The 26,718-nt window shown below is 41.9% G+C and overlaps 1 protein-coding gene across 2 annotated transcripts in view; it reads right to left on the reverse strand.

The window, feature by feature from the left end:
• The window catches only part of svep1 (sushi, von Willebrand factor type A, EGF and pentraxin domain containing 1), a 115,545-nt gene that overhangs the window by 86,856 nt on the left and 1,971 nt on the right, over positions 1-26,718 (reverse strand). For both annotated transcript variants that reach the window (XM_087836801.1, XM_087836791.1), the window contains exons 2-3: positions 23,909-24,090; positions 22,187-23,741 (exon numbers count right to left, since the gene is read on the reverse strand). In XM_087836801.1, the coding sequence (XP_087692927.1) occupies positions 22,187-22,741 (555 nt within the window). In that variant the 5' untranslated portion in view covers positions 22,742-23,741; positions 23,909-24,090. The remainder of the gene's footprint in view (positions 1-22,186; positions 23,742-23,908; positions 24,091-26,718) is intronic.

Below are 26,718 nucleotides of genomic sequence, written 5' to 3' on the forward strand. Positions count from 1 at the left end.
CTGTTCTGGGGTGTTTTAAGGGCCACATTAACGATTTTATTGTCTTGAAAATGTCAGCTAGTATTAAAATACACTATTTATAGAGCTGGCAACTTTAAATTGGTTGGTTAAACCACTGAAAATTCCACAACAGGCGACAAAGAAAACCAATAGGTCCTCCAAATTGTTTGGAGCCTTCTGCTTCTTGTTATAGACAAAATTATATAACTGAAAGCTACGACACAGACCCAAAGTTTGAAGTCAAGAGCTTGATATCTGTTTCAAAATTCCAGAATTGGTCAGGGTCTATTCAACTCTAAATGAAAACCTTTCATATGAAAAATATGTGCTAGACAACCTACTTTTAATAGAACCACAGCTTCAGGAGCAGAGTGACCCAGTGGAAACACACTTTTTCCAGTTAGATCAAGGTTTCTAATAGCAGAATAACACAGCTGAACACAGACCAGTGAAGGTGCTGACAGACAGTTCTTGCGCCTGCTTGCCTCTCTGGCCTTTGACCCTACCAACACAGTCTTAGTCTTCAAAGTCTTCTCACCTCTCCATCCTGAATATCACACATTTTTTGATTTTCCTCTGAGCCTCTGAGCCTCACCACTCTCACTGACCCCACCCTCCAGCCACTCATTTATCACTTTCACACACACACAGCTTCACAAGGCTGCTGTTAGCACCACGTATCAATTGCTGAGCAGCAGCTATTTTAAGTGAGAGGGAATCTGCGTGTAGTTGAGAGCATATTCATGCATGGACATGCACACAGTGGAAAAACGGAAAGAGAGGCTAAGAGAGTGAGCATGATGTGTGCATGTGTGTGGATCTAACAGGCCAGAGATATTAACACTGGAGATACTTTACACTGAAGCAGGTTTTATGCCTTTTTCCTTTCATGTTATTTACAATAACACACAATATTTATCAGAAAACGAGAAAAAGTGGTGGTCAGTTGTTCATCAGTCTGCTAAATGCTAGACAAGTTATCATAAGACGAGGAACTGCATAACTTGGGCAGAGGCCTGTTACACTATCACCTTTGACTTCAGAGGACTGCCTTCCTCATTAGCTCTGTGAAGTTTCACACTATTTCTATCAAAAAGACTTCTGATGCTTTTGAAAGAAGCTGCAGCATGCTGGGTGGAATCACAAGCACTGCGTGACCATCATCAGCTCCTTGCTGCAGGAGGCGATCAAGGCTGTAAGCCACACAGCACCTGTTGGGATAAAGGCATCACTGACCTTTCTCAAAACCAGCGTTTGCTTGTCATACTTAAAAGAGTACAGGTGTGATTAATATTCTCAAGCGTGCATTCCAGAGTTGCAGTGCCTGGTATTGTTCACGCTGGTCCTTTGGCATGAACTTTTCTTGCTTTGTCTGAGAGAAACATGAGCACAGGTCATGAGGTCAACTCTATGTGGGGATAAAATCTATTCTGCTTTCATTAAGTGTCTTAACTTTATATGTCTCTGATCCTAACATGTGTAGCTTCATGAAATGTTGCACACTGCTAATAAGGGCTGTCAATGTATAATCCAAATTGGAATATGCACTCATTGGCCACTACATTATGTACACCTGTTCAACTGCTCGTTAATCTAATAATCTCATCAGTCAAACTCACAGAAGCAACTCAAAGAATTTGAGCATGTAGACATGGTCAAGAAGACTTGCTGGTCCAAAAAAGAGAAAACATCCAGTGAGGAGGAGAACAGTCAGACTGCTTTGAGCTGATAGGAGACACACAGTAACTCCTTTAAACCCTCGTAACAACAAAAGTATGCAGAAGAACATCTCTAAATGTACAACACGTCAAACCTCCCATCAGCTAAGAACAAGAAACTGAGGCTACAATTCTTTCTAATCTTTCTAAGATTGAGAAACCACTGTCTGCTCTGTCCATTTATACTGTGAACAGATTTGTATATGATAGGGCTAGATTTCAGAGCCGGTATCCTGCCGTGTATCAAAGGTTCAGACTTGTGATGTATACATACAAGTGTGTGTGTGTATATATATATATATATATATATATATATATATATATATATATATATACACATATTACGGGTGCAACAATACTCGTATCGATATTGAACCGTTCGATACAGTGCTTTCGGTTCGGTACGCATATGTATCGAACAATACAAAATTTTTTATTTATTTTATCAACTTTTCTTCTGACGATGCTGTCTGTGTTGAGCGCTCAGTGGATCTGCGTTCGACTACTCCGCCTAGGCTGCACTGTCGAGCGCAGATCCACTGAGCGCAGTGCAAGCTAGCAAGACAGAAGCTAAGCTCGTTGCAACATGGCCATTGCCCGATCCGTACCGGAAACCCGATCGGTACCACGCATGCGCGAAAGGTGTCTACTTCTGGTCGATGCATTTTACGATAGTTAGGGGTCAGAGTATCGGTTAAGATGTTAAGAATAATAAGTATATCTTAAAATGTTTCCAATAATGAAACATTTCAATATAATATAGACAAAAACGAAAAATAAAAAGATAGTTACGGATCAGGACTCCCCGATCCTTACTGCGCATGTGCAAAGTCGGACCGTACAAATCGGGTCTACCCGATCCATACCGCGCATGTGCAGGGGTTTTCTTCTTCTTCTGTTCGTTTAATGGCAGTTTACTCCCCAGTGTACGAGGATACTGCCACGTGCTAACCGAGCGAATGAACCCTATTGTAAACTGAATTAGCATCATTACAAACGTGTGTTAAATTTGGTTTAGTGATAGTCGAGTGTGTTTATGCTTGTCTGTGTGGAGAGGATTGATTGGAATAGTGATATAGCAATGATGACGTCCGCTATCACTGTCAATTGTCAGTAAACACTTCATTTGGCTGATGAATCTTCATGTGACATATTACACAGTCTGTATTATATATATATATATATATATATATATATATATATATATATACATACATACATATTAGGGGTGCAACAATACTCGTGTCGATATTGAACCGTTCAATACAGTGCTTTCACCTTATTTTACGGTGCTGTTGTTCAATCGGGGAACGCTCTCTGTTGAGGAGAAAAGCATGAATTTGTTTGTATACGGATTATCCATTGTTTAAATGTCGCGGTAGTCGAAAAGGAGGCAGAGCTGTTGAGAAATGCTAGGAGTTAACTGGGCGCTAACCGTATCATTCAAATATATTGAATGTCGCAATGACGTAAGACTTGCACATGCGGGGTACCGATTGGGTTTCTGGTACGGATCGGGTAGCGACACCCTCAACGCTACCCGAAACTGACCCTCCCCCACCCTCATTCAGATGTGGCGTTTGGAACTATCTTGGTTTTCATGTGAAGCATGACCCTGATGGTAAGCGTGTCATGGACAAAAGTAAAACAGTATGTTGGATGTGCCACGCAATGCTCAATTGGTGGGAACTAGTGCGTTAGCGCAGTTAGCTTGTTAACGTGTTGACGCCGTCCAGCCACACGCACGGGGCGATCCGCGGTAACTTGTTAACGGAGATTTGCCGCGTTATGGCGTTAATGTCATTTTAACGAGATTAACGCTGACAGCACTAGTGGGAACACAACAAATATGACTGCACATTTAAGCTGACATCATCCTAGTGCAAAGACAAGTGGAAGCAGACAAAAACAACAAGTACACATGCTACAAACTTTACCCGAGTCATTTAGACAGCCGTTAGCACATGATTCTCCTTATGGGGACCTGATATGTTTAATATGCTGCTGAGAATATAGCCCAGAAGAAGCGTATAGTATAGCTTTTATTTTGGAAAGAGCCATTTCTCTGTAATAAACTCTCTTTTCCAAAGATGAGTGATTTCTCGATCAGATAGATTTATTTATTTTTTATTATTTTGTTGTTTCAGCAACATTAAATTTAAAAACTGTACTTTTGAGTTAAAATATATATTTATAATTTTAATAAATGAAAAAATAAAAAGGCATGAACATTTTTTTGTATCGAAAAAATATCGAACCGTGACACCAAAGTATCGAACCAAACCAAACCGTGAATTTTGTGTATCGTTGCACCCCTAATATATATATATTATGTTATATATATATATATATATATATATATATATATATATATATATATATATATATATATATATATATATATAGTGAGGCAGCACGGTGGCACGGACGGTGGTTAGCACTGTTGCCGCACAGCAAGAAGGTCCTGAGTTCAATTCCAACATCAGGCCGGGGTCTTTCTGTGTGGAGTTTGCATGTTCTCCCCGTGTTTGCGTGGGTTCTCTCCGGGTACTCCGGCTTCCTCCCACCGTCCAAAGACATGCAGCTTGTGGGGATAGGTTAATTGGATAATCCAAATTGCCACTAGGTGTGAATGTGCGAATGAATGTGAGTGTGAATGGTTGTCTGTCCCTGTGTGTTGGCCCTGCGACAGACTGGCGACCTGTCCAGGGTGTACCCTGCCTCTTGCCCTATGACAGCTGGGATAGGCTCCAGCGCCCCCTGCGACCCTGAAAAGGATAAGCGGAAGCGAATGGATGGATGGATATATATATATATATATAAAACATATATGTTCATGCATGGAGGGTCCATGCAAGTCCAGCACCCCAGAGGCTATATGCTAAGTGGAAGGAAGGAGGCTGTGTCAGTAACACAGTGCAGGATGAGACAACAAGCATCCACGATGGCCCCAACTGACTGCATGCTCAGTGAATACCTCAGGCAGCAGAAACCCAAGAAAGAGGAGGGCGAGGAAGAACCATCCTTAAAGAATAGGCCCCTGCCTGGTATATACCACTGGCAGAAAGAGGAAGTGGCTGAAATCCAGAAGTCCTACCAGTGGCTGGTCAAAGCTGGACTGAAAGACAGGTTCCAAACTGGGTTAGGGTTAGCAGCATTTTACAACTTCAACCTAAAGCGCTCTGTCTATGCAAGATAGCATGGGTGCTGTGTAGGAGTAAAGTCAGCAATGAGTTCATGTTACTCAAATGGCCTCCACAGTCAAGAGATAACAGTCCAATAGAGCACCTTTGGGATGTGGTTGTGTGAGGAATATTTTCAGCACCCTGTTGAATCTGTGCCATGAAGAATGAAGACACTAATGAAGCCAAAGAGGGTCCAACCTCATATTAGCAATGTGTACCTAACAAAGTGGCCATTGAACATGTAATTAAATATATCAAAACAAAAAGAGTACAAAACAATTTCCACTGACAGCAGGCTAATAAAATATCTTCATTACATTAACAGTTGTAAGACAAAAATACTTACATGACATTATTGGACATGATACAGTTCATTCAGTCTTTTTCTGCTGATTTCTTTATTCAACAACTTGTTTCCACCTCTTGAATGCAACTAGACAAAAGTATAGTTAAACAATCATTAAAAAAGCTTACAACTTAGATGTGCATCTAAGGTTTTATGGATGTAACTGTTATTATAGAAATACAAGTGACTGTGTTTATATTTGTACAGCAGTACAGAAGCAGTGTAATCCACCCTTATAAACTAAAAGCAGCTCCTCTAGACTCCCCACTTGTAGATCAGATTTTTATAACCAGAGTCCTCTCTTAAGTCAGTGAACTAAGATCGGTGTCTCAGCGGAGCAATCCACTGTATGGGTAAAGTGTAAGTAAAGACACAGTGACGGATTCGTAAGGCCAGTGTGGAAAGCTCTTGAATTACATTTGTGTCTGTCAAGGGGGTTTTACTGACATCTGGGTTTTACAGAACCGGGAAGCATAAAGATTGCCCTCCGCAGACCAGCGTGCTGATCTCATTTCAATGCCCCGTTTCTCTGAAAGGAGAGAAAAGAAGGTGCAGAGGATAATTGGGGCTCGAAGCAAGTAGCAAGTGAATAATTTCCTCTGGTACTAGGTTGAAAGACGAAAGTGGTGTGCGGTAATTTCCCGTCTGGCTAAGCGACTAACTCCTGATGCATGGAACAGGAGCAGACGGGAGGAGAGAAGCTGCGTATTGATCTCACTGAGTTTTTACATTTCCTCTTCCATTCTGAAGGAATTTTCAGATGTGCAAGTCCCACAGTGAAGGAAAGTACACTAAAAGACGTCACACACTGAATCTGATAAGTACTGAGTGCCTCATTAATTTCCACTGAGAACTTGCCAGGGACACTTGAAGGATCTAGGCGTGCTTTCCCATCAGTTTACAAGTAAACAGTCTTTGTTTGGGATGATTAAAACGCTATTAAGTTATCTTGTTTATGAAACATCTAAACTTTTAAATTAAATGAATCAGCCATATCCATGCAACACTGAAAATGGTTTCCTGGCTCAGGCATGCAACCATTTACAGTAGAGAAAATCTGTGAGAGACTTTGTGTTACTTTGCTTGACACCAATGTCCAGATTTTCCAGTAATATCGTCATCTGTGATGAACAAATTAAATTAAGTCCCAATCAATAAAACTGCTCTGGAAATTAAAAGTTTTATTCAATGCTGACTAAGACCTCTTTGGGGGGAGTAAAAGTTCTCTGTAAAGGAAAAAAAGACACTTTTTTATTGCTGTTTTTAAAAAGTATTTATGCCAACCTAACACTTGGTTAGGTTCCCTTAAAAATAAAAGATTTACCCAATATGTTGTAAGGTACAGAAAAGGAGAGAGCTGCACTGGTGCTCAGTGTGTGTTCTCCACCAAAATGCCCTATTTAGCAAATTTTATGGAAAGCGATGTGAAACCGCAACATGATTTAATGAGTCTGTCCTTTGCCCGTGGTCGACCTCTCCACCAATTTTCAGCTCTGTAGTTTTTGCGTAATCTTGCTGAGAAAAAGCCGTTAATGATCATATATATACATGATCGATTTAGCACCTGGAGAAACTGGGACTGATGCACACTCGATCGAGCACTCACACACATACACATTTCAGACTCATGTGCATGCTCTCCCGTTGTTTCCACTGGCCTCAATCACCTCATTTTCATCCTCTAATTCTTAAACTGGAACCAGTGGTTTTGGCCAGGGCAGGGGCCAGTTATTTGACCGCAGCAGTCTTAGCACAGAGGCCAAGTGGGACACACTCTGCAGGATCCAAACCAGCATATAATATATACAATGACGTCTACTGAAAACGCTGGAGTCTAACTTCATGGCAGGAAGAACAGGGATGACACGTGAAAGAGAAAAGGGATAGAAATGAAAGATAAAACTGATGAGCTAATGCTGAGGCAGTCTGAGACAGCAAAAACAGAGTAATTACAAAAAACACACAACCTAAAAGACAACTACTACTACTTATTAAATATAAAACAGTACAGAATACTTGTACTGTTAAATAAATACTGTTAGCATGAGTCACAGTATATTAATTCACTCATTATTCTAGAGTAGTCAAAAATTAGGCCCAGGGGCCAGTATCAGTCTGACAAGGACTCCAATTTGAACCCACTGTTTTGGAAAATGTAAAGGATTGCCAAAGTATTAGACTTTCAGCAAGTTTTTACAGCTTGTCCTACTGATAAAGACCTCCTCCACAGTCAATCACAATACACCAAAGAAATTAACTGATTTGTCCATCCATTTTCTTCCTGTTATCCAGAGGCGGGTTGCTTGGCAGCAGCCTAAGCAGAGAAGCCCAGACCTCCCTCTCCTTAGCCACCTTAGTCTCCTGCAGCTTGTCCAGGGGAACACCAAGGTGTTTCCAGGAAAGCCGAGAGATATTATTTCTCAACGTGTGCTGGGCCTGCCTGGAACACCTCACTCAGGAGGCATCTTTGTTAGAACCACTTCAACTGGCTCCTTTCAATGTGGAGGAGTACTGACTCTACTCCTCTCGTAGAGCCAAACTCCTCACCCTATCTCTAAGGGAGAGGCCAGACACCCTTCAAAGAAACCTGATTTCCATCGCTTGTATCCACAACCTTGTTCTTTTTGCCACAACTCAAAGCTTGTGACCATAGTTGAGGGTAGGGACGTAGATCGACTGGGAAATCAAGAGCTTTACTTTTACGCTCAGCTCTCTCTTCACCAGGATGGACCGCTCATTGCAGCTGCACCAAATCTGTCTGTCAATCTCCCGCTCCCCTCAATTGTGAACAAGACCCCGAGATACTTAAACTCCACCAATTGGGGAAGTAACTCGCCCCTGACCCGGATTGGGCACTCCACCCTTTTCCAGCTGAGGACCATGGCCTCAGACTTGGAGGTGCTGATTCTCATTCCCGCTGCATCACACTTGGCTGTGAACCACTCCAGTGCGAGCTGGAGGCCATCACCCGATGAAGACAACAGAACAACATTATCTGTGAAAAGCAGAGATGAGATGCTGAGATGGTCCAAGTGGAAGCCTTCCACAACTTAGCTACAACTAGAACTTCTGTCCATAGAATTTATGAACAGAATCAGTGACAAAAGTGCAGCCCTGGCAGAGTCCATTACCCAACGGAAAGGAGTCTGAGTTATTGCTGGCTATGTGGATCAAGCTCTTGCAACAACTGTATGGATCTAATTGCCCTCAGCAATGGACCAGACAGCCTATACTCCCACACCTCCCACTGAATACTCAGAGGAACACACCCTCAAGTATCCTCGAGCGGGTAAAGAGCTGGTCCAGTGTTCTGTGACTGGGACAAAAACCACACTGTTCCTCCTGTGTCAGAGGTTTGACTAAGGGAACCTCTTTTCCGCCTCCTTTCCAGGGGAAGCTAAGGAGTGTGATCCCTCTATAGCTGGAGAACACCCCCTTCTTAAATATGGGAAGCACCACCCTGGTCTGCAATCCAAAGGTACCAGCCTTCATTTTCAACGAAAACAGCCCTACAACATCCAGAGCCTTCAGGAATTCAGGGCGAACCTCATCCACCCCAGGGGCCCTGCCACCAAGGAGTTAATTAACTGCCTCAGTGACCTCACCCCCACAAATGGATGAGTCGTACAGTCATACTGAGCTTGGCCCGCATTTCTTTAATTTACTCCAGAAGCATTTCTGTATCAAGGAGGAAAAACTGAGACATACTGTTGAAATTGCACTTCTTTTTTTTACATTACAATGTCTGAGGGATTATAAGTGTAATTAAACTTCAGGGCCGCATAAGATCAAACTGGGCCACAATGTAAAATTAGTTTGACTTCCTGGTCCAGAGTAAATAAATTTGTGATATTTTTGTACAGAGCCAACAAAGCTCATTAGTAGATCTCCTAATAAAGTCAAATCTCTCCCAATCAAATCCATTCTGAATTTGTATTTAAACACTATCCTGTTGATTTCTATACTAGTGAGTAATTTCAGGGGCACATCTTTTTACCTGCATGTTACCTATTCTTTAAAGTTTCACTGGACCGGGCTGCTTTCTGAGTATAAACTTTTAAATAAACCAAACCAGGACGCCTGCTCGCAGTGAGGCAGGTGTGACACATCAACTCATGTATAGCTTCACTGCCCCTGTTGGAGTAAATCACCTCTCCATTAGCAAACATGTAGAAGATGAAGGATAATTTCAAAAACACACTTGGGACTACGATGCTGGGAAGAGTTGGATCTTGGATGGGGTTTGTTTGTGTGTGGATTCCAGAGTTTGGAAAATCTGTTGCAAAACAGTCCAGAACAAATTGCGGCTGTATTTTATAGACTCGTACAGTACTCACTTGACGTAAGCTCTTGGCTGCAAAATGAAGCAAATTTTCAAGAAGTTAAATAAAATTAAAGCTAAATTAATTGAACTAAATTACTTGGGTAAAGAGAAAGATGGAGAAAGATGTGGCATCTCTAAGAGCTGACAGTGTTTCAAAGAGATCTTTGTGAGCATCCAGGGCCTCTCTGAGATTTTCTGCACGACAGCGAGCTGCAGACGCACCCGATGTTATGAGAGCTGAACTCAGCTGACCTCTCGGTGTGAGTGTCTTTGCCCTACCTGGATGTCTGTCGGCAGCTCCCCACAGATGTGTGATGGGACTCTGAGAAATCTCTAAGTTATCGATGCATGGTGACAACTGTGAGAGAGCGGAGGCATTTTGACGAATCACATCTGGCGAACAGTTTTTTGTTATTTTGAAGGGTGCTTTTGTCACGGTTCTGGGTCAGTTTTGACCCAGTATTTTGAGTCTCTCGTGTCTTGGTTTAATTTTGTATTTTGGATTGTATTTTGATTCTTTTACATTGTTGACCATTATGAGAATTATAGGTTTCTGTTTATTCATGTTTTAGGATTTGCTCCTTGGTTGTGTTCTCATGTTTATTGCAGGTTTAGTTCAGTGTCTAGTCTGTCTCTCAGTGTTGTGTCTGCGTCTTTGTTTAGTGATTCATGTTTCCTGTTTTATTGTGAAAGTCTATGTCTTATGTTAGTGTGTGCAGCTTTGCTCCCCCTGTCTCGTTAGTCCAATCCCTCCCAGCTGTGTCTCCCTCCTGTTGCCCATTCCCTGATTACCACCCTGTGTATATTAGCCCTGTGTTTTCCTGTGCTCAGTGTCGCATCGTACCATCAGATTATGCCTGTGTGTTTTTGGTCTCAGTAGTCTATGTTCACTTCATGTTTTGTTTTGTCACCAGCAATAAAGCTGAGGTTTTTGAGTTTCAATTTAGTGTCTGAGTCCTGCATTTGGATCCACCTCTCCATCCGCCTGCACACAGAGCCTTGACAGCTTTATCCTATGACGTCTGTACAGCAATTTTAAATAATCCAATAAGATCACATCTTGAAGGAATCATATTTTGCGCCTTACTTGAAATTACTTCACGGATTTGGCTGATGACTGGAGTTACGATATTTAATAAAATCACAGTTCTGACACTCGCACAGAAAAACTGTTCATTAATTGATGCCTTAAAACTGCATTTGGTTTATTTATTCTACTCTCACTCTGTCAAAGTCAAGCACATCTTCAAATGTCACTCCTCACCCCTCACTTCTTTCCTTTCCTCTGCTATACCCTGTTTCACTTTTTGTGTGTGTCCATAGTTCATTTTCTCATTTTTCATTCGTGGTCATACAGGGCAGTTTGTTGTTACGTCGCATGTTTGTGTATGTGTGTGTGAGATAATGGTAAAATGAGGAGGCCTCGGGGTTCGTCTAGACGTTAAGAGGTCGGAAAGTAGGCCTCTGTTTCTGGAAAGTATTTGGTATCCATTTCAGAGGGGAGAGCAGGGGTGAGAGAAGGAGTGTGACGGAGTGTGACGAGAGTAGGAACAGGAGTGTGCAGGCTGCTGTTGAGTAACAAAGGTTAATACTGTCCGTGTTATTAGACATAAAAGGCAGCACAGCTGAACCAGTGCATTTAGAATTCAGACCCGAGTCTTCAAATTAACATTGAATGTCAAAACAAACACACATTCAAAAAAGCCACATCAGAAAATCCCCTGAGTAAGCTGAACTTAGCCTCATTCGGATGTTTACTTTTGTCTCAGGAAAGGAGCAGTCTTTTCTGCACGCATAAAGTATAAAGTTAAACTTGTACAGCTAAATGAATACAGCTGAAACATTAGTGTCCACTAATATTAACCAATCAGTATTTTTCCACATGAAAATAATAGATACTATGTTGCAAATGTGCAAATTTTGTCACCGTACTAGTGTCGGTCAAAGAAATGATTTGTATTTACTACCAGGTTATCTGTCAATCAGCAACATTCTTCACTCTCATTGGTTGTGGCTTCAGTTCCTCTCCTGATAGGTGATAAAAAGTATATCTTGTGACAGGCAAAATCTGCACTGTTCAAATAAATACTGTTGCAAAAGAGCCTTTAACCCAGCAGTGACTTTTAGTATCATTATCATTAGTATCTGTCTATTTGTTTGTGCTTGCGTGACATAATAAAAGTCAGGCTCCCTCAAGAACTGCTGAAGTAAAAAATAAATAAATTTCAGTGATGTAAAAGCTCATGATCATCACAGTTCTCAGGTTATAGAACTTTATGAAGTACAGAAATAAAGTTATATGTTTTGTTGTCACTGGCTGGCTGTGCTACATGAACCAATGAGGACAGGTCAAGGAGGTTTGTAAACAGCCAAATTCAGGAAAAAATTACTCTTGACTAAAATTTGAACAATGCTCTGGGAGGAGCAGTGATTCTTGTGAATTGTGGATAGATGGACAGGCAGATTATGAATGCCTCGTCCTTGCATGATCCTTAAATTATGGTGTAAATTCGCATAATGCAACTCTTTTTTTTTCCGCTAAAATTTAATTTTAATATGGTTGTAGGCTGTAATTGTTAATTGTAGAGTACTAGAGTGAAACCAATTATTTTTTTGTTACCAGAAACCAAAAGGCAAGAAAGGTAAAGTGAAAATTATAAAATAAAATACAATACAGCTTCATTTTATAAGAACTACTCACCAACTGTGGAAATGAGACCATCATAGGAGTAATTGGATACATGTTAAGATGCTGAATTGCATCTTCTGCCATGAAAAATCACTCTGAAGCCCAGAGTTTCCTTTCCTCCAAACCCAAGAATTAATGATGACAATGGAGACAAAGAGCAGCTCAGTCAGTCAGCATTTTGTGAGAAAGAAATTCCCCAGAGTGTTTCAGTAAAGCATATTTGAGGTCGATGGAGAGAGTTTCAAAGAAGAGAGCGGAGAAGTGTTCAGTCTCAATGATTCAGTATGAAGAGGCCCAGCGGAGCAGAAGCTGAGATTAATGCATTTCTTCCTCTGGAACCCAAAACATACAATCAGACTCACGCTCACACTGAACCATACACATCATGTTGAGTCTATTATGTCCATCGCCATGACAGCGTCTGAATATATTTCCAACTACGCCCAAGTCTCTGTGTGTTTAAGGTGTACACTCATAAATGCACTTTTCAAAATTAGCTCATTTGGACAATATTACTCTGGCCATGAAAGTGAAGTACGCTATTGGCAACAATTCTTTGCCAACTTGTTCCTAACGTCTGTAACACCATCCACCTAACTGTTCCTGAAACAAAATATAAGAGGATGAAATATCTGGGTTAAGGTAGACTTCTTCATGAACAAAGTCTAGGAATCTTTTTGGTTGGCCTTATTTTCAAGCATGCAATTTTATTTTGATTTCAATGGTCACTGAAAAATAAACACTGAGTATTTACGCAATGATCTTATGCACGCGTGGCTCAGCTGCTCATTATCACAAGTACGTACTCAGTTTACTGACAGATTCATTGTGTTGGAAATGATTTGAGAACTCAACATCTCAACTCATCTTTTAATGTCTTATATTACACAGAATCATAGATAACAATATGTAATATGAGGCATTAATAAGCACAGAGTAGTCATTATTATTACTATTAATGCAAATATCTCATCACCTAATCGAATGGCATCAAGTCAGTGCAATTAGACATGTAGACATGGTCAACACAACCTGCTGAAGTTAAAACTGAGCATCAGTATGAGGAAGAAAGGTAATGTAAGTGGCTTTGAAGTTTTCATTGCTGTTGGTGCCAGTGGCTCTAAGTACAGTGGAACCCTGACTTACGAAATTAATTCGTTCCTGAGGGTCTTTCGTAAGTCGAAAATTTTCCTAAGTCGAAGCATCCATCGCACCTTTTGAGTGAACGATAGGCTATAGGCTAATTGCTAACTGCAACAACAATACGTCGTTCAAGTGGAACAGCGAAGCGCAAGTATTGAAGCCAAGGGGGTTGTCACATGATTCGGAAGGCATTGTGGGCATTGTAGGCTCAGCCAAACAGAGCCAGCGGATTTCATTACGTGGGCATTTTGCCGTAGCAGGGGCAGAAATATTGCCGTTAAATGCCTTCGTAACTTGAATTTTTCGTTAAATGGGGTATTCGTAAGTCGGGGTTCCACTGTATTTCAGAAACCGCTGATCTGCTGGGATTTTCCCACACAGACATCTATAGGGTTTACAGAGAATCGTCTAAAAGAGAGAAAATCATTACTTAAATAACCAGTAATTACAATGAAGGTATGCCAAAGAGCACCTCTGAATGGTCAGAATTTGGTGTAAACAACATAAAGGTATGGATCCATCCTGCCTTGTACAGTTGTGGTCAAAAGTTTACATACACTTGTAAAGAACATAATATTTTATATATATATATATATATATATATATATATATATATATATATATATTCTTATTAATGCACCCAAACTGAATCTCATAAAACTAGGTGGTACACAGTTTAATGCATAAAAACTAAACAGTGATAATACCCACTGAATCATGGGCTGAATCATGACTTCAGTTCCTCCACTACTTGTTTCCATGTTACATCTTCCTTGGCGGGGTCATTACAACAGCTGAAGAACACATCATAAAATCAAGCTTCTGCTGCCACAGCTCAACTCCGCTTTCTTCTCTGGTCCAATACCAAACCTTTGTTTTGCATGGCTTAACTCAGTGTATTCGATTTGAGTTTGGTTTGGTTTGTAACAAGTGCCAGTGTTTATCAGTGCATTGGTTCAGGTTGCCTTCCTATTGGTTGGTCAGCAGACATAAGTCATGGCTGAAGTCATGTTGTCAGACTGTCATCCAAAATTTCAGACACAGTTTGAATTTTATCCCGAGCTATCATCAGTCACAAGACTGTTTAAACAGCCAGCTTTGAAGCTCTGCCACTCTACAGTGTGTGATTACAGTTTTGGGGTCACAACCATTGATATATCCCTTATTCTCTCAGGCAGACCCTATTTCACAATCACACAGAGTATAGCTGGCTTTAACAGGTCAAAGGGAGGCGCAAAAGCACATGCTGCCGCCGTCGTAATTAATCATTTTACAGATTAATGAGGTGCTATATATATACATACAGTGATAGCACAACCCCACATCCCACTGCAGACTCAACACATTTAAAGCTCTTCTGGTGTCTCTGGACATTCCAATGTGGCTTATCAGGCCTTTTCTGGCTGGTAGGAGCCCCAAGCCTCTGTTTCACCCATCCCTGCAAGAGTACCTCTGATACTGAGGAGGAGGAGAATGGAGGAATACAGGAAAGAAGCAGACAGACTGAAGGGGAGGAAATGATTAAGAGTGAGATGGCGGGAAATGGCAGCTGCAGAGACAGGAAACAGTCTTTTTTTTCTTATCATCTTATCACAGCTGGGGAATCGCTTCAAAGAGATGCACCTTGCTTTCATTTAACACAGAGGGGACTAGTTTGCACTGGCTGTACACGAAAAGCCTTCCTTTTTTAAACTCTTCTACTCTTAACTTGAGTCTGGCTTAAATTTCTTCATAGCTTGAGGTGAGAATTCACTGACTTGTTTGAAATTTGCTGGGTGACTCAGCCGCAATAAATTCAAAAATGCTCCAGTGAGCAAATGCATTTTTTTCCCTCTTCTTTCCAAAATAAAAGGACCTCTTGAATCACCCTGTCTAAGACAACATTTTCCAGCATTCAGGTGATGGATGGTCTTCATTTCCCATTTTAATTTGCTGCTTTCAGAAATTCGGGCCAAGTATCAGACTCCCAAACATCGCAAGTGTATGTTAGTGTTTGTGTGCCTCCTCTGGCCAAGAATGCACAGGAACCCTACGGCTCATCTCCACAGGCCAAATGTAAGCAACTTACACAGCCCCCCATTTAATCTAATAGACAATGTTTTGAAAAACAACGCTGCATATTTTGGCTGTAATGCGTCAAAGCTGATGACTATGACGTCCCCTCCTGCTTGGACAGGCTGGGTGGGAAGGAGAAGATGATAGAAAGGCAAAGCAGTGGGACAAACAGGAAAACTGGATTGAGATGTTAGCATATTTGTTTTGCTTGTTGTGGTCTGGCAAAGCTCGATGTAGTCAGAACAAAAATGTGTATGAAGATTGATCCACGAGTGCCTTCATCCTATGGAACATCAGCTCAGGAATATAAGATGTTGGCTCGGAATCAAGTTTTCACAGTGGGAAAAAATATCTGGGCAGCTCTAAAAAATGCCAAAGTTCCCCTAAACTAACACAAAGCGAGAAGAAAATACTACAGTCACATTAAACGTTTACCTTTTGATTTTTTTTTACTGTATAGCGACTACTGAAAATGAAGTAGTTGTTTATGAGGTTTGGGAGCCAACACCGTGTTTCCCCTCCGAATCGGCCTTCATAATGCGGCTCAAACATGGATGGTGGATGTTTGAAGGATTCAAAAATCCAGCAGGAGAAAAAAAAATATGTTTGCCAGCTTTAGCCTGACCTTTCATATTTATAGACACACTGCAAACATATATTCTCATGCACACACTCTAGTTTACAGACCATAATATAACATGTCTGACTTATATAGGATGACAACCATGTAAAGACATGCAGCTGCTCCATAAACTGTGTGTGTGAGTAATAAGCATGACTATGTGTGTTTTTTTCTGGTGAACTGGGCACATAAGGAGCTGCTGGATCTTTTCCCTGAGGAAAAAGGGGAAAATATCCCACCTGATAGTCCAACTTCTATGGATTTCCAAAATCACACTGGCCAGGAGAGCAGAAAGCTCCTTACCAGGTGGCTAACCCTGGTAAACTACTCTAATATCTGGTATGACCCAGATTTTGGGAGAGTAAGCACACAGCTAACCAGTAGTCAGGTAAAAATATTACTATGAAAGTTTTTCCCCCTGTTTTTTACTTCATTTTTCCTCTTATTCTTCCATCTTTCTCCCACTCCCATTTCTTCCATTATCTTTCATCACACGCTGCCCATCTGTCTGTGTCTCGTGCAGCTGTGAAGGCAAGCTGACAGAGCCAGACCGCCAAGTCCAGTTTAGCACTCTGCTCACTAGGATTTCAAGCCAGGTCTTACTTTAGAGAGAAAGAAGGCTTTTTTTTTTTTTTTTAAGAAAGAGATCTGGCAGCACGTGGCAACGCATCACAAAAGGTGAATCTTCAGGGGAAAGACAAACGAGGCAGCAGAACAAAAATGATTCTGGAGTATTTTTAGTAAAATTGTACGCATAGAGACATTTTATTTTTATAGCTGGGACTCGTATCCAAACCCAACTGTAATAACAGAAACAATGGAAAAAGACGTAATTCCTGAATCATTAAGATTACGAGCAACAGACAAAAATAAAAGCAAAGGCTTGGAGCCGTACCACCTTCGAGATATCTGCTCGTGTATGAGGCAAATGCGTGGAAAATGACTAAGTGTTTAAAAAAAACCCTGGAGAAGCAGAGGGGAAGGTGACGCACGCCGCTCATTTCTCGAGGTCAACGTGGGTTATTCCTTAAGAGCTATTCATGAAATCATGTACTGAAAGTCATCAACGACTTTGTACGGCGGCCGTGCTGAAAAAAATAAACTCAAGTCGGAGTGATGTCATCATTAACAAGGCTATCATGTCTAGAGCGAGGCTTGAGAGGACGCAGGCCCTGCAGTGAGGTGCTGTGAATCATCATCATGATTAAGTGCCGCACACTTAATGAACTAAAGAGTACATAACAGTTACTGCATTATAGATTATTTCACTCCCTGCTGTGCGTAAGTGAAAGGAGAAAGAAAAAGCCGGTGACGCTTTTTATATTTTGAAATGTCTCCGAACGAAAGTGTGGAGTTTTCAAAGTTTCACACTGCTGGTATTGCTTTCAGGAACCTAGGGGTCTACATCAGATTATATTAATCGTGGAAAAAGCTAGTGGGAACACCATCAAAAAACTGAAAACAATATCCAAACTCAGAGCCTTGAGGTCCAAACGACGACCTCAGCAGGTCACCAGCAGCGTTTGAAGCCTTTTCCAATGGCACGCTTCTACCATCCAACTTCATGCAGCGACTGGCCAGATGTCCAAAAAAATATAGCTTCTGGTTTTTCGTTCAATACACAACTACATTTTTTTGTGGGTGCAGAACAATAAATGCCTTTTAAGGAAAGATTGTCTGAAATGGTTCACTCTTTTCCTCATCCCACCAGTTTTCAGCTGGGCTTCTCGCTGTGTTGTAGAGCACTGGGTCTTAAAAAGTTTCTGCATGCATTGTTGAATTTTAGTAAAAAAATTAAGGTCAGTATGATGGCATTAAAAAGCCCTGCTTTATTTTCTCTACATTAAAGTGGATCCACTAATGCTCATTGCTTCTTTTGTTGGTTTTTTTGTTCCTGGATTCTAACAGGACCTGTTTTTCTACCATTGTACTGAGCAAACAGTCTTTAAAAAAAGATCTGCATACTGATGTTTAGGCTCCAGCAGGCCCTAAACATTCTTATTAGTGATATTTCCAAGTATTGCATGTAGACACAAACACCACTGTCACCTTACAGCAAGGAGATCCTGACGGTGGCTTGCGTTCTCTCTGAGTCCTCCAGCTTTCTATCACAGTTCAACGGCATGCGTCTTAGGTCAGTTTGTGATTCTTGATTAGCCGTAGGTGTGAATTTGAACGTGAATGGCTGTTTTTCTCCATGTGTTAGCCCTGCGGCAGACGGCCACAGGTGACTACAAGCCAGAGTACTCCTAGTGCTGGTCCCCAACACCCAGATAAATGGGGAGGGTTGTCTCAGGAAGGGCTTTCAGTATAAAAATTTTTGCCAAAATAAATATACAGATCATCAAGAATGAGTTTTCCATACTGGATCACTCAAGTCGATTGACAGCCACCAGCGCCACTGACCAGCAGGGTGCCGGTGGAAACTATTATACTGCTAGGCAAAAAAAGAGGAGGCAGAGGAGAGGGGGAAGGTGTGTTACATATGCAGAGGGCTGGTGTGACAGGACAGGATGGAAGATGCCTAAAGGGAGCAACTAAAAAAAGTAAGTTTGTGCTTATTTTCAGGAACATATTTTTAGTTTCAGACTCTCCTAGAGTGGCTTTGCATGATCCACAGTTCAAAATAATGCTTATGAGCTTTTGGTTTACTTGTGATGTGACAGTAACAGGTCTTCTTTATTCATTTTCCTCATCTACACCCCACCTGGAGTGGGTCTACGCTCCAAGAACCAAAGTTACAACGTGTCACCATTAAGAACAGCTCAAAAGCTTTCTACTTTTAGCTGAGGTGATAAGTATTAGAAAAAGTTTATGAGTATGACATCACTGAGTTTACACTCCAAATGTATAACAAATCGCTGAACGTTACCTCCAATCTTACCGTAAACCAAGCCAAAAATCAGAAATCATTCTTTAACCTACATAATTTGATGCTTTAAGCTTACCGCATGATGTATTAGGTGAAAAGAGAGATGGCAGACAGACAGACAGAGAGAGACGGAGATGAAGAGCGCTGGAGGAGAGCCCTGTCTCTACATGCACGGCTGGTGGAAAAATGTCTCTCTTAATGGATCCCAGCTTTCTACAGCACTTAGAACAGCCAAGACCCGCCGAGGGAATAAAATATGGCATTATTATTATTATCCTGCAATTATCAATTATCCTCTCTCTCCCTCCCTGCCTAAATTTCACCGTCTCTGTTAGTTTCTAAGCACCGATGCACACGTTCACACGGATTTAAACATGCACACTCAGGCGTTCGGGACTTTCTGTCAGACTGATCCACGTGGGGGCACGTGTTTGGAAGAAATAACTAAGAACATGCGCTCTCCTACAGACAAACCACTGAATCTGCACTTCAAAACTCTGATGGTTGCGCTGCAGTTTAGCTGGTACACGATGACAGCCGGATATGCGCCTTGTTGACTAGTGTTAGCAGAGCCATTTTTTATGTGACAGATGGAAACAGACAACAAAACTCCTTTTTTCTTTTTCCAGTCAGATTCGGACAGACGACTCAAAAACCCCCCAAAAACCAGAAGAGAGATTATGCAATAAATTACAGACAGATTTTTCACTCTAACATCACTTCCTTGATCCTGTGAAGACACACAGTAAATGTCAGACTGTTCTGCTCCATCAGGTCGAAGCTTCTTTTATTTATTTATTTTTCTGGACGTCTGTATCTGCTAGCCTCATCTGTCTCCAGAAAAAAAAAAAAACCTCAGCTCTGTGTAGGCAGCACGCAGTCAGCCCACTCTCACTCTGCAGAGACTGGAAAGAAATACGGGGGTGTTTGCTGGCCATGAGATGTGAAATTCAAGCTTTTATTTTAATCAGACTTTTAATCTGTTACAGCCAAGTTAGGAGCCTGAATAGAAATACGCCCTAAAAAAGCCATCTTTGACTGATTCAGTCCACGACATCACTTGATAAATCACCTAAAGCATTTTGAGTGTTTCTGAATAATGATAAGGCGCTAAAGTTTGCCCTGAAAGCCTTTTCTTGCTATTGTTGTGGTCTTTAGCAGCTGGGATGCAGCCAGCAGTCTGCTTATCAGCACTTAGCGAGGCAGGGTGAGAGAAAACCTGTCCTGAGGGCCAAGCTTTCAGTGCTAAGCCAGAGGATACGGTCCAAGACTATTAGCTTTAAACGGGGATGGAGAGATGGGTAAACCTGCCAGAACTTGGTGTACCTCTGCCTTTGTCCACAAATGAGGGTTTTGTTACAAAGTTCACAAAGTGCAGCAAAAACTGATTTAAGTTTAAAGAGTAAAAGCAAAAATTAACAGAAAATTCAGAATGAGTGGAAATATGAATTATAATTTCAGGATAGTCAAATCTAAACTGTTTTTTTTTTTTTTTAATCTAATAGGTGACATAAATAACACGCTGCTTCTGTGTGTCGTGTCTATGCATTGTCCATTTTTTGCATATCAATCTGCACCTTTAAGCGGCATCAAACAGGGACGTGCTGAGATAGGAAAAAATGGAGCTGTTGTGTCTTTAACCACAAACAGATGGCATGCAATAACACGCAAACTTACTGAAGGACAACTGGAATGACATTCAGACGCTGCTTCACAATACCAGGCTGTTACTTAACACCAGATTGCTGACTGTAACTCTTTACCCCTTGAAAGCATGCTAGGAGTAATCCCTGAAGCTCTTTTGTGAAATGAGTGGTTTCTGTCATATTTCAGGCCTGCTGTCAGAACAAAATGACCGGGTTTGCATCAGAAGTTAGTGAGGGTGGTTTCAGGGTGGTTACAGCTACCCTTGGAAAAACCCAGAAACTATTCTAATGATTGACAAATCACATTACTGATCTATACTGAGGCATCAAAACTCTTCCGGGGTGGTCGTCAAATGCTGTCTTTGTGGTGGAAAAATCTCACTCTGACATCACTTCGGTTGTGTGTCATGTCCTCAGACCAAAGACTTATCCTAAACTGAACAGGATAGTCGGGGATCTGAAGGAAGGTGGGGGGAATAACACAAAGAAAACAGTCTGGGGTTGAATCAAACTCAGGTCTCTGCAGCCTTTCAGAATATAGTAAATAGTAGTTTTCTACTTTACTTGAGCACTCAAAGCACTTTATAGATATTTATACAACATGCATCATTCATCCATTACAAGAACTTGTATTTTACAATTTTTCTAGCCAGCATTCACACTCTGATGAACACATGTGACAGGAACTTGTGGTTAGTATCTCGCCCAAGGATGCTCTGGCATGGAGACTGGAGCAGCCAGGAATGCTCTACCTCCGGAGCTACAGCAACCCCATAGGTCAGCTCCTCACCCAGGTGAGCACTCAGCTGCAGCACTTCCTAGTGAGCTTGCAGACCCTAAATATCCCCCATCTTCTGCTGTGTATTCAGCGCTTCCATGAGTTTTTAACTGACTGCAGATCAGAGGCATGAGTCGAGGTGCCTGCATGTTTATACAGGACCAGACCGTATACCACCAACACAGCTTTTACAGCTGGGCTGTTTGGACTTGACGGATGAACTGTGCCATATGTCCTGTGTGTGTGTGTGTCTGTGTGTGTGTCAGGAAGCACAAATCAACAAACCATAAACAAGCCAACATTATGACCCCACATAACCCCCCAAAACTCCAGCTTTTACACTAAATCGGGCCAAACAGCTTGTTTAAGCTACAAAATCAAAGTTAGCTAAATGCAAAGCTCAAAATCAGATTCATCTAATCGCGTTTAATCTTAAAAATTCATCTCTTCTACTTTTCTTTTCTCTCATTTTTCTTATTGCTCTACAGTTTGTTTAAATACATCCATGGTGTGTATTTCTGTGCACGCGTGCGCTCAGTCTTTATGGTATTTTAATCACTGGAAACCCCTGAACAATTAGCTGGCGAGCGGCTTCCCCTTCACTGTCTGCGGGTGTGTAATTTAGAGGAAACAGCAACAGCAAAGCCATGCAGGGCCTCATTAACATCAGCCTTTCTAGGCCACAATCACTCCATGCACGCACACACACACAGCCAGCAGGTCACAGACTGAAAAAATGTGAAGCAAGTTTGGGGTCAATGTCAAGATGTAAAGATCCATTAATCATTAATCCATTAGTCTGACTCACCGCTGCCCTCTGGAAGGCTCCTTTCGTGTAGGTGCCTCCTCCTCTGTAGTTGATGGCTGGGATCTCCTGGTTGAACAGGGAGCACTTGTGCTGGTGGGACTTAGGCGCAGAGATGTGGTCCACCCTCGTCACCACGTGGGTTTTGGATGAGAAGGTCACCAGCGCCACGCGGGTGTTCTCCGGTGCGACGGGGAAGTCGGACAGCATCTTGCGTATGAACCTCAGCTCACTCAGGAAGTTGTTGGCCCCCACGCTCGAGGACTCGTCCACCAGGAAAACCAGGTCCAAGCAGGAGCTTTTCTCACGCAGCTCACGCACATTTCGCTTGAACTCCATGCCGAGGCGCTCCACTTTGCTCTCTGCACTTTCTGACAGGTTACCAGCTGACGAGGAGGATGAGGACAGGGTTGACATCTGTCTGTACCGCCGAGGCTGCTGCTGCTGCCTCTGGGATTGTTGAACGGCTGGCCAGGCCGTGGTCCACACATCCAGGACGCACAGGAGCAGAAGACAAGTACTCCATGACAGTGTTAAAGAGTATCTTTGATAAAACATAGTTACAGTCAGCACAGCACCTCTACTGAAGGAGGACTCTGCAAAAAAGAAAGACAGCTTGGATCCTCTTCACAAGAGGAGTTCAGTGAAGATAAAAGTGCCCTAAGCTTGCATCAGCGTCCAGGAGCACAGCAAACAGCAACAACTTGGTGCAGAGTTCCTCAAAAGCATTGCTAGATGAAGATAAAGGTCCTTTCATTCAAAACGTGCTTCTGTTTGTCTTTTTCTGTCTCCCCTCAGTGGAGCAAAACTCTGCTCTGCAAATGCTCAGCCTTCCTCACAAGGTGTCTGCCTCCCTGACTTTCCTGCAGAAATAAATCAGTGTATATGGCCACTTCCTCGGTCTCTGTGCATGCAGTGTTTAAGGCTTTTTTAACATAAACCTATATGCTCTTCATCTCCTCTCTGCCTGCCTGCATGCCTGTTAGTCAACCTTTCAGTCAGTGCATCTGATCCAAAAACCACCTCAAGCCTCTTCAGTCCTCTTTAGTCCCAGTGCGCTGCCCCTCAGGCTCCTGTTTGCCTATGTGACGCTCCTGCCTGCACCGTCAGCCAAGCTCCGAATGCTTGTTCCCCTCTTCTCCCCAAATCATTTAAAAAAAACACACAGAGGAGGAGGAGGAGGAGGAGGAGGGAGGAAAAAAGTTGAGAGACAGAGAGAGGTTGAGGGGAAAAAAGGGGGCTGTCCAGTCGCGGCGTGAAGTCATTTTTTTCCCCTTCATATCTCCTCCTCTTTTTCTCTCAACTCCCCCTTCTTTCCCTATCGCTCTCTCTCTCTCTCTCTCTCTATGTCTCTCACCCTCACCCTCCCCCTGGCCCTCATCTTCTTCTCCCTCTCTCCTTGTATTTCTCTATCTCTCTCATCCGGACAGTGAAGTGAGGCTTTATGTCAGGGCTGCGCCTCGCCTGTCAACTTGTCAGCATTCCCAAAGAAAACATCAGCAACAGGCGCAGTGATCAAGTCCATATGTCTGCACCGTGCACGTAACACAGCGTCGGTCTGAGATCAAACAAAGTCAGAGTGAAAGGTGGGAGAAAGGGAGGAGAGGACAAAAAGATAAGTCAGATAAAACCTTAGATAAGATAAAGGAAATTACTTCAGACACATGTGGAAGATAGTTCGTTTTTCTTTTCTTTTAGGCGCTATCCTTTCCTCTCCCTACTGACCTCCTTATCTGCCTTGTATCTTGCTCCAGACGTTAAAAAACAGGAGGGAACTGAACCGTCTTCCTCTCCCTTTAATTTGCCCACTTTTTCCTGCACCACGGGATTCACACTCGTTTTTTTTTCTCCATCTCTCCTGTCTCCTTGTGTCTCTCTGCTGTTGTGTTTTCCACTAGTGATTTTATCTGTAACCAAAACAAAAGGCAGCCGGTGTTACAGAGGCACGCTGCGCCTATTAAAAGCAAAAGCCTGAGAGTTACAGCCAAAAGAGCCATGGACGCTCAAGAAGAAGAAGAATGAGACTGCAGAAGGAGAGAATGGCATGGGACAAGAGGAAGAAAAGGAGGGATGGATAAAGAGATGAAAAAGTTTGCGGACACCCAAACATAAACTTTCATTCATTCCAAAACATTACCCACTGTTCGGGGAAGGCTTTCCACAAAGGATTTTGAAACCTGGCTCCAGGGATGTTCTCCTAATCAGCCATTAGAGCATTAGTGAGATCACCGAGTGGGTGATAAGCGCTGTCTCGCAGTTCAACCCGAAGGTGTATAATGGGGTTGAGATCAGGGTATCTCTGCAGGCCAGACAAGTTTATTCCACACCAAAAAGGAAAAAGCCATTTCTTAATGGATCTGGCTTTGTGCTCAGGGGCAAGTTTCCACAAAGCTTGGAGCAGTTTAGGAATTCATTATACGCTGTAGCATTAGGATTTCCTTTGATCAAAGCCAGAGCTGAAACTCATTATTATATTTATCGCCCATTAGAACAGCAGTTCCCAACCTTTTTCAGCCCTGTCAGACCTACTCAGGAACCCCTTCATCAGGACCCCCCTCTCATGTTCTACTGTGTTCATTTAAACTGGAGCTGGACTATTTCCAGTACAGCATTTATCAGTTATGGTTAGCAAACTCAGCTGTTCCTGCATCACTGCGGACTTACCAGTTTGAACACCATCTGCTGACTACCTTTGGTTACTGCTAGATTTAACATGTATTCATTACATTCAGTGATCATTTTTTTTAGTCCATACCAGACATATTATCAGACCGTGTCTGAGACATGAACTACCACAGTATAGAAGCATAGGACAAAATTACAGCGTTTAAGAAAGGAAACCCGAAGTGAGAAAATCTGAGCACAAATCAAACTGCTCAGATAAAAACCAAAGAATAAAAGTGGGTTTAAATGGGTTTTTAAAGTGTCTAATAATAGACAGGCCCAGCTACAGCAAAGACCCGATATCCTCTGTCTTTTCATCTGGAACTCGGGAGCTAGGAGCATTTGCTCAGCAGACCTTGCTGATCTAGAGGGAGTGTGCAAACCTAAAAGATCAGAGAGGTAAGAAGGCGCCGACCCATGTGATGCTTTAAAAAACAAATAAAAGTCAGTATAGGGAAGCTACTATGGGGGATATGTGGGCTTGCGTGTGTGTGCCAGTTAATAGCTGTGCCGCAGCGCTTTGGACCAGCTGCAATCGGCTGAGCAGTGACAGACTGACATCTGAATAAAGACCATTAATAGTCAAGACGACCAGATCCACTGTGGTGAACCCATGCAAATAAAGAAGCAGCTGAAAGAAGGTTTATTCTGTATGTGGACGAAGTCTAGACTGAGAGAAGATCATCATTGAGAAGAGTCAAAGACTAGGATTAATCAATATCTGGGAAACGGACACTATAAGAAGGGAAGGAATAATCCCCAAACAAACAAAAAAAGGCACAGACAATGGTATGAATATAACTTCCAGGTTTTTATAACCTTATTTTGCAGCAAAAAGTCAGCAACCTTAAGCATTTTTATTAGACTTGACTGGTGATTGGGGCACAGACGACAAAGGATTTTTGAGGCAGATATGGATACCAATATCTCGTAACTTAAAAATCTGATATTCCGATAAATTGGCCAATATTATTTTAAACACCAAACATCAACGTTTGCTACATGTAGCTGCCCAACTTGGCTCGGATCAGTTTTATTTGCAGCGTTCCAAACACAACCACCAGGGAAGTTGCAGAGCTCCGTCTGGTGGACAAACTATGCAACATGGTTGAAGGGTGTTTTCGTCTGTTATTGCTGATACCAGTAATGCAGTTTTTTTACACCCCTGTGAGCACCAGTTCATTTAAATAATTCTTCAAAATAACTGCCCGAACTGCCCCATGTGCATGTGGTCGCTGAATGAAAAGGTTTGCTTTTAGAAGGACTTTGTATTTTCAGCTAACAATTTCAACAGCTAGAAACTTATTTAGCTGATGATTTTTAACAGTTTATCCACAATTTTAGCTAGCTACTGTATTTCATATATTTATCAACTACGTTTAACAATTTACACAGCTTATTTATGGTTGTATCTAACAGTTTCAACAGTTAATGTTAACTTTTGCAAGCTTTTTCAAAACTTTTTGATCATTTATGCATTTCTTCTATTGTGTTTTACACCTATTAACACCGTACTCTCCATCGCAACGTCTCAGAATTTGAAGTTTCCACTTTTGTAGTCCACAAAGACTAAAACCAGAAGATATCAGCATTTTTCTGATTAATTTTATAATGAACTGAGGTCCAGCCTCAGTTCATTATATAATAGATAACTTCATGTATACATAAGAGAGCAATAAGACAGGAAAAGTAACAAAATAAGCGGAGGAGGCAGAAACAATAAAAACAAGTCTACAGAGGGTGTGTGTGTGGGTGTGTGTGTGTGTGTGTGTGTGTTTCCACAAACCAGTCCACTGCACTCAGCTTTGCAGCGTTAGCCACAATGACACACAGTGTTTATTAGGCTCTATAAGCCAAGGTTTCGCTCCCTC

This window comes from Neolamprologus brichardi, chromosome 3 (genome assembly GCF_056152115.1).
Source record: "Neolamprologus brichardi isolate AB-2024 chromosome 3, ASM5615211v1, whole genome shotgun sequence".
NCBI classification, from domain to species: Eukaryota; Metazoa; Chordata; class Actinopteri; order Cichliformes; family Cichlidae; genus Neolamprologus; species Neolamprologus brichardi.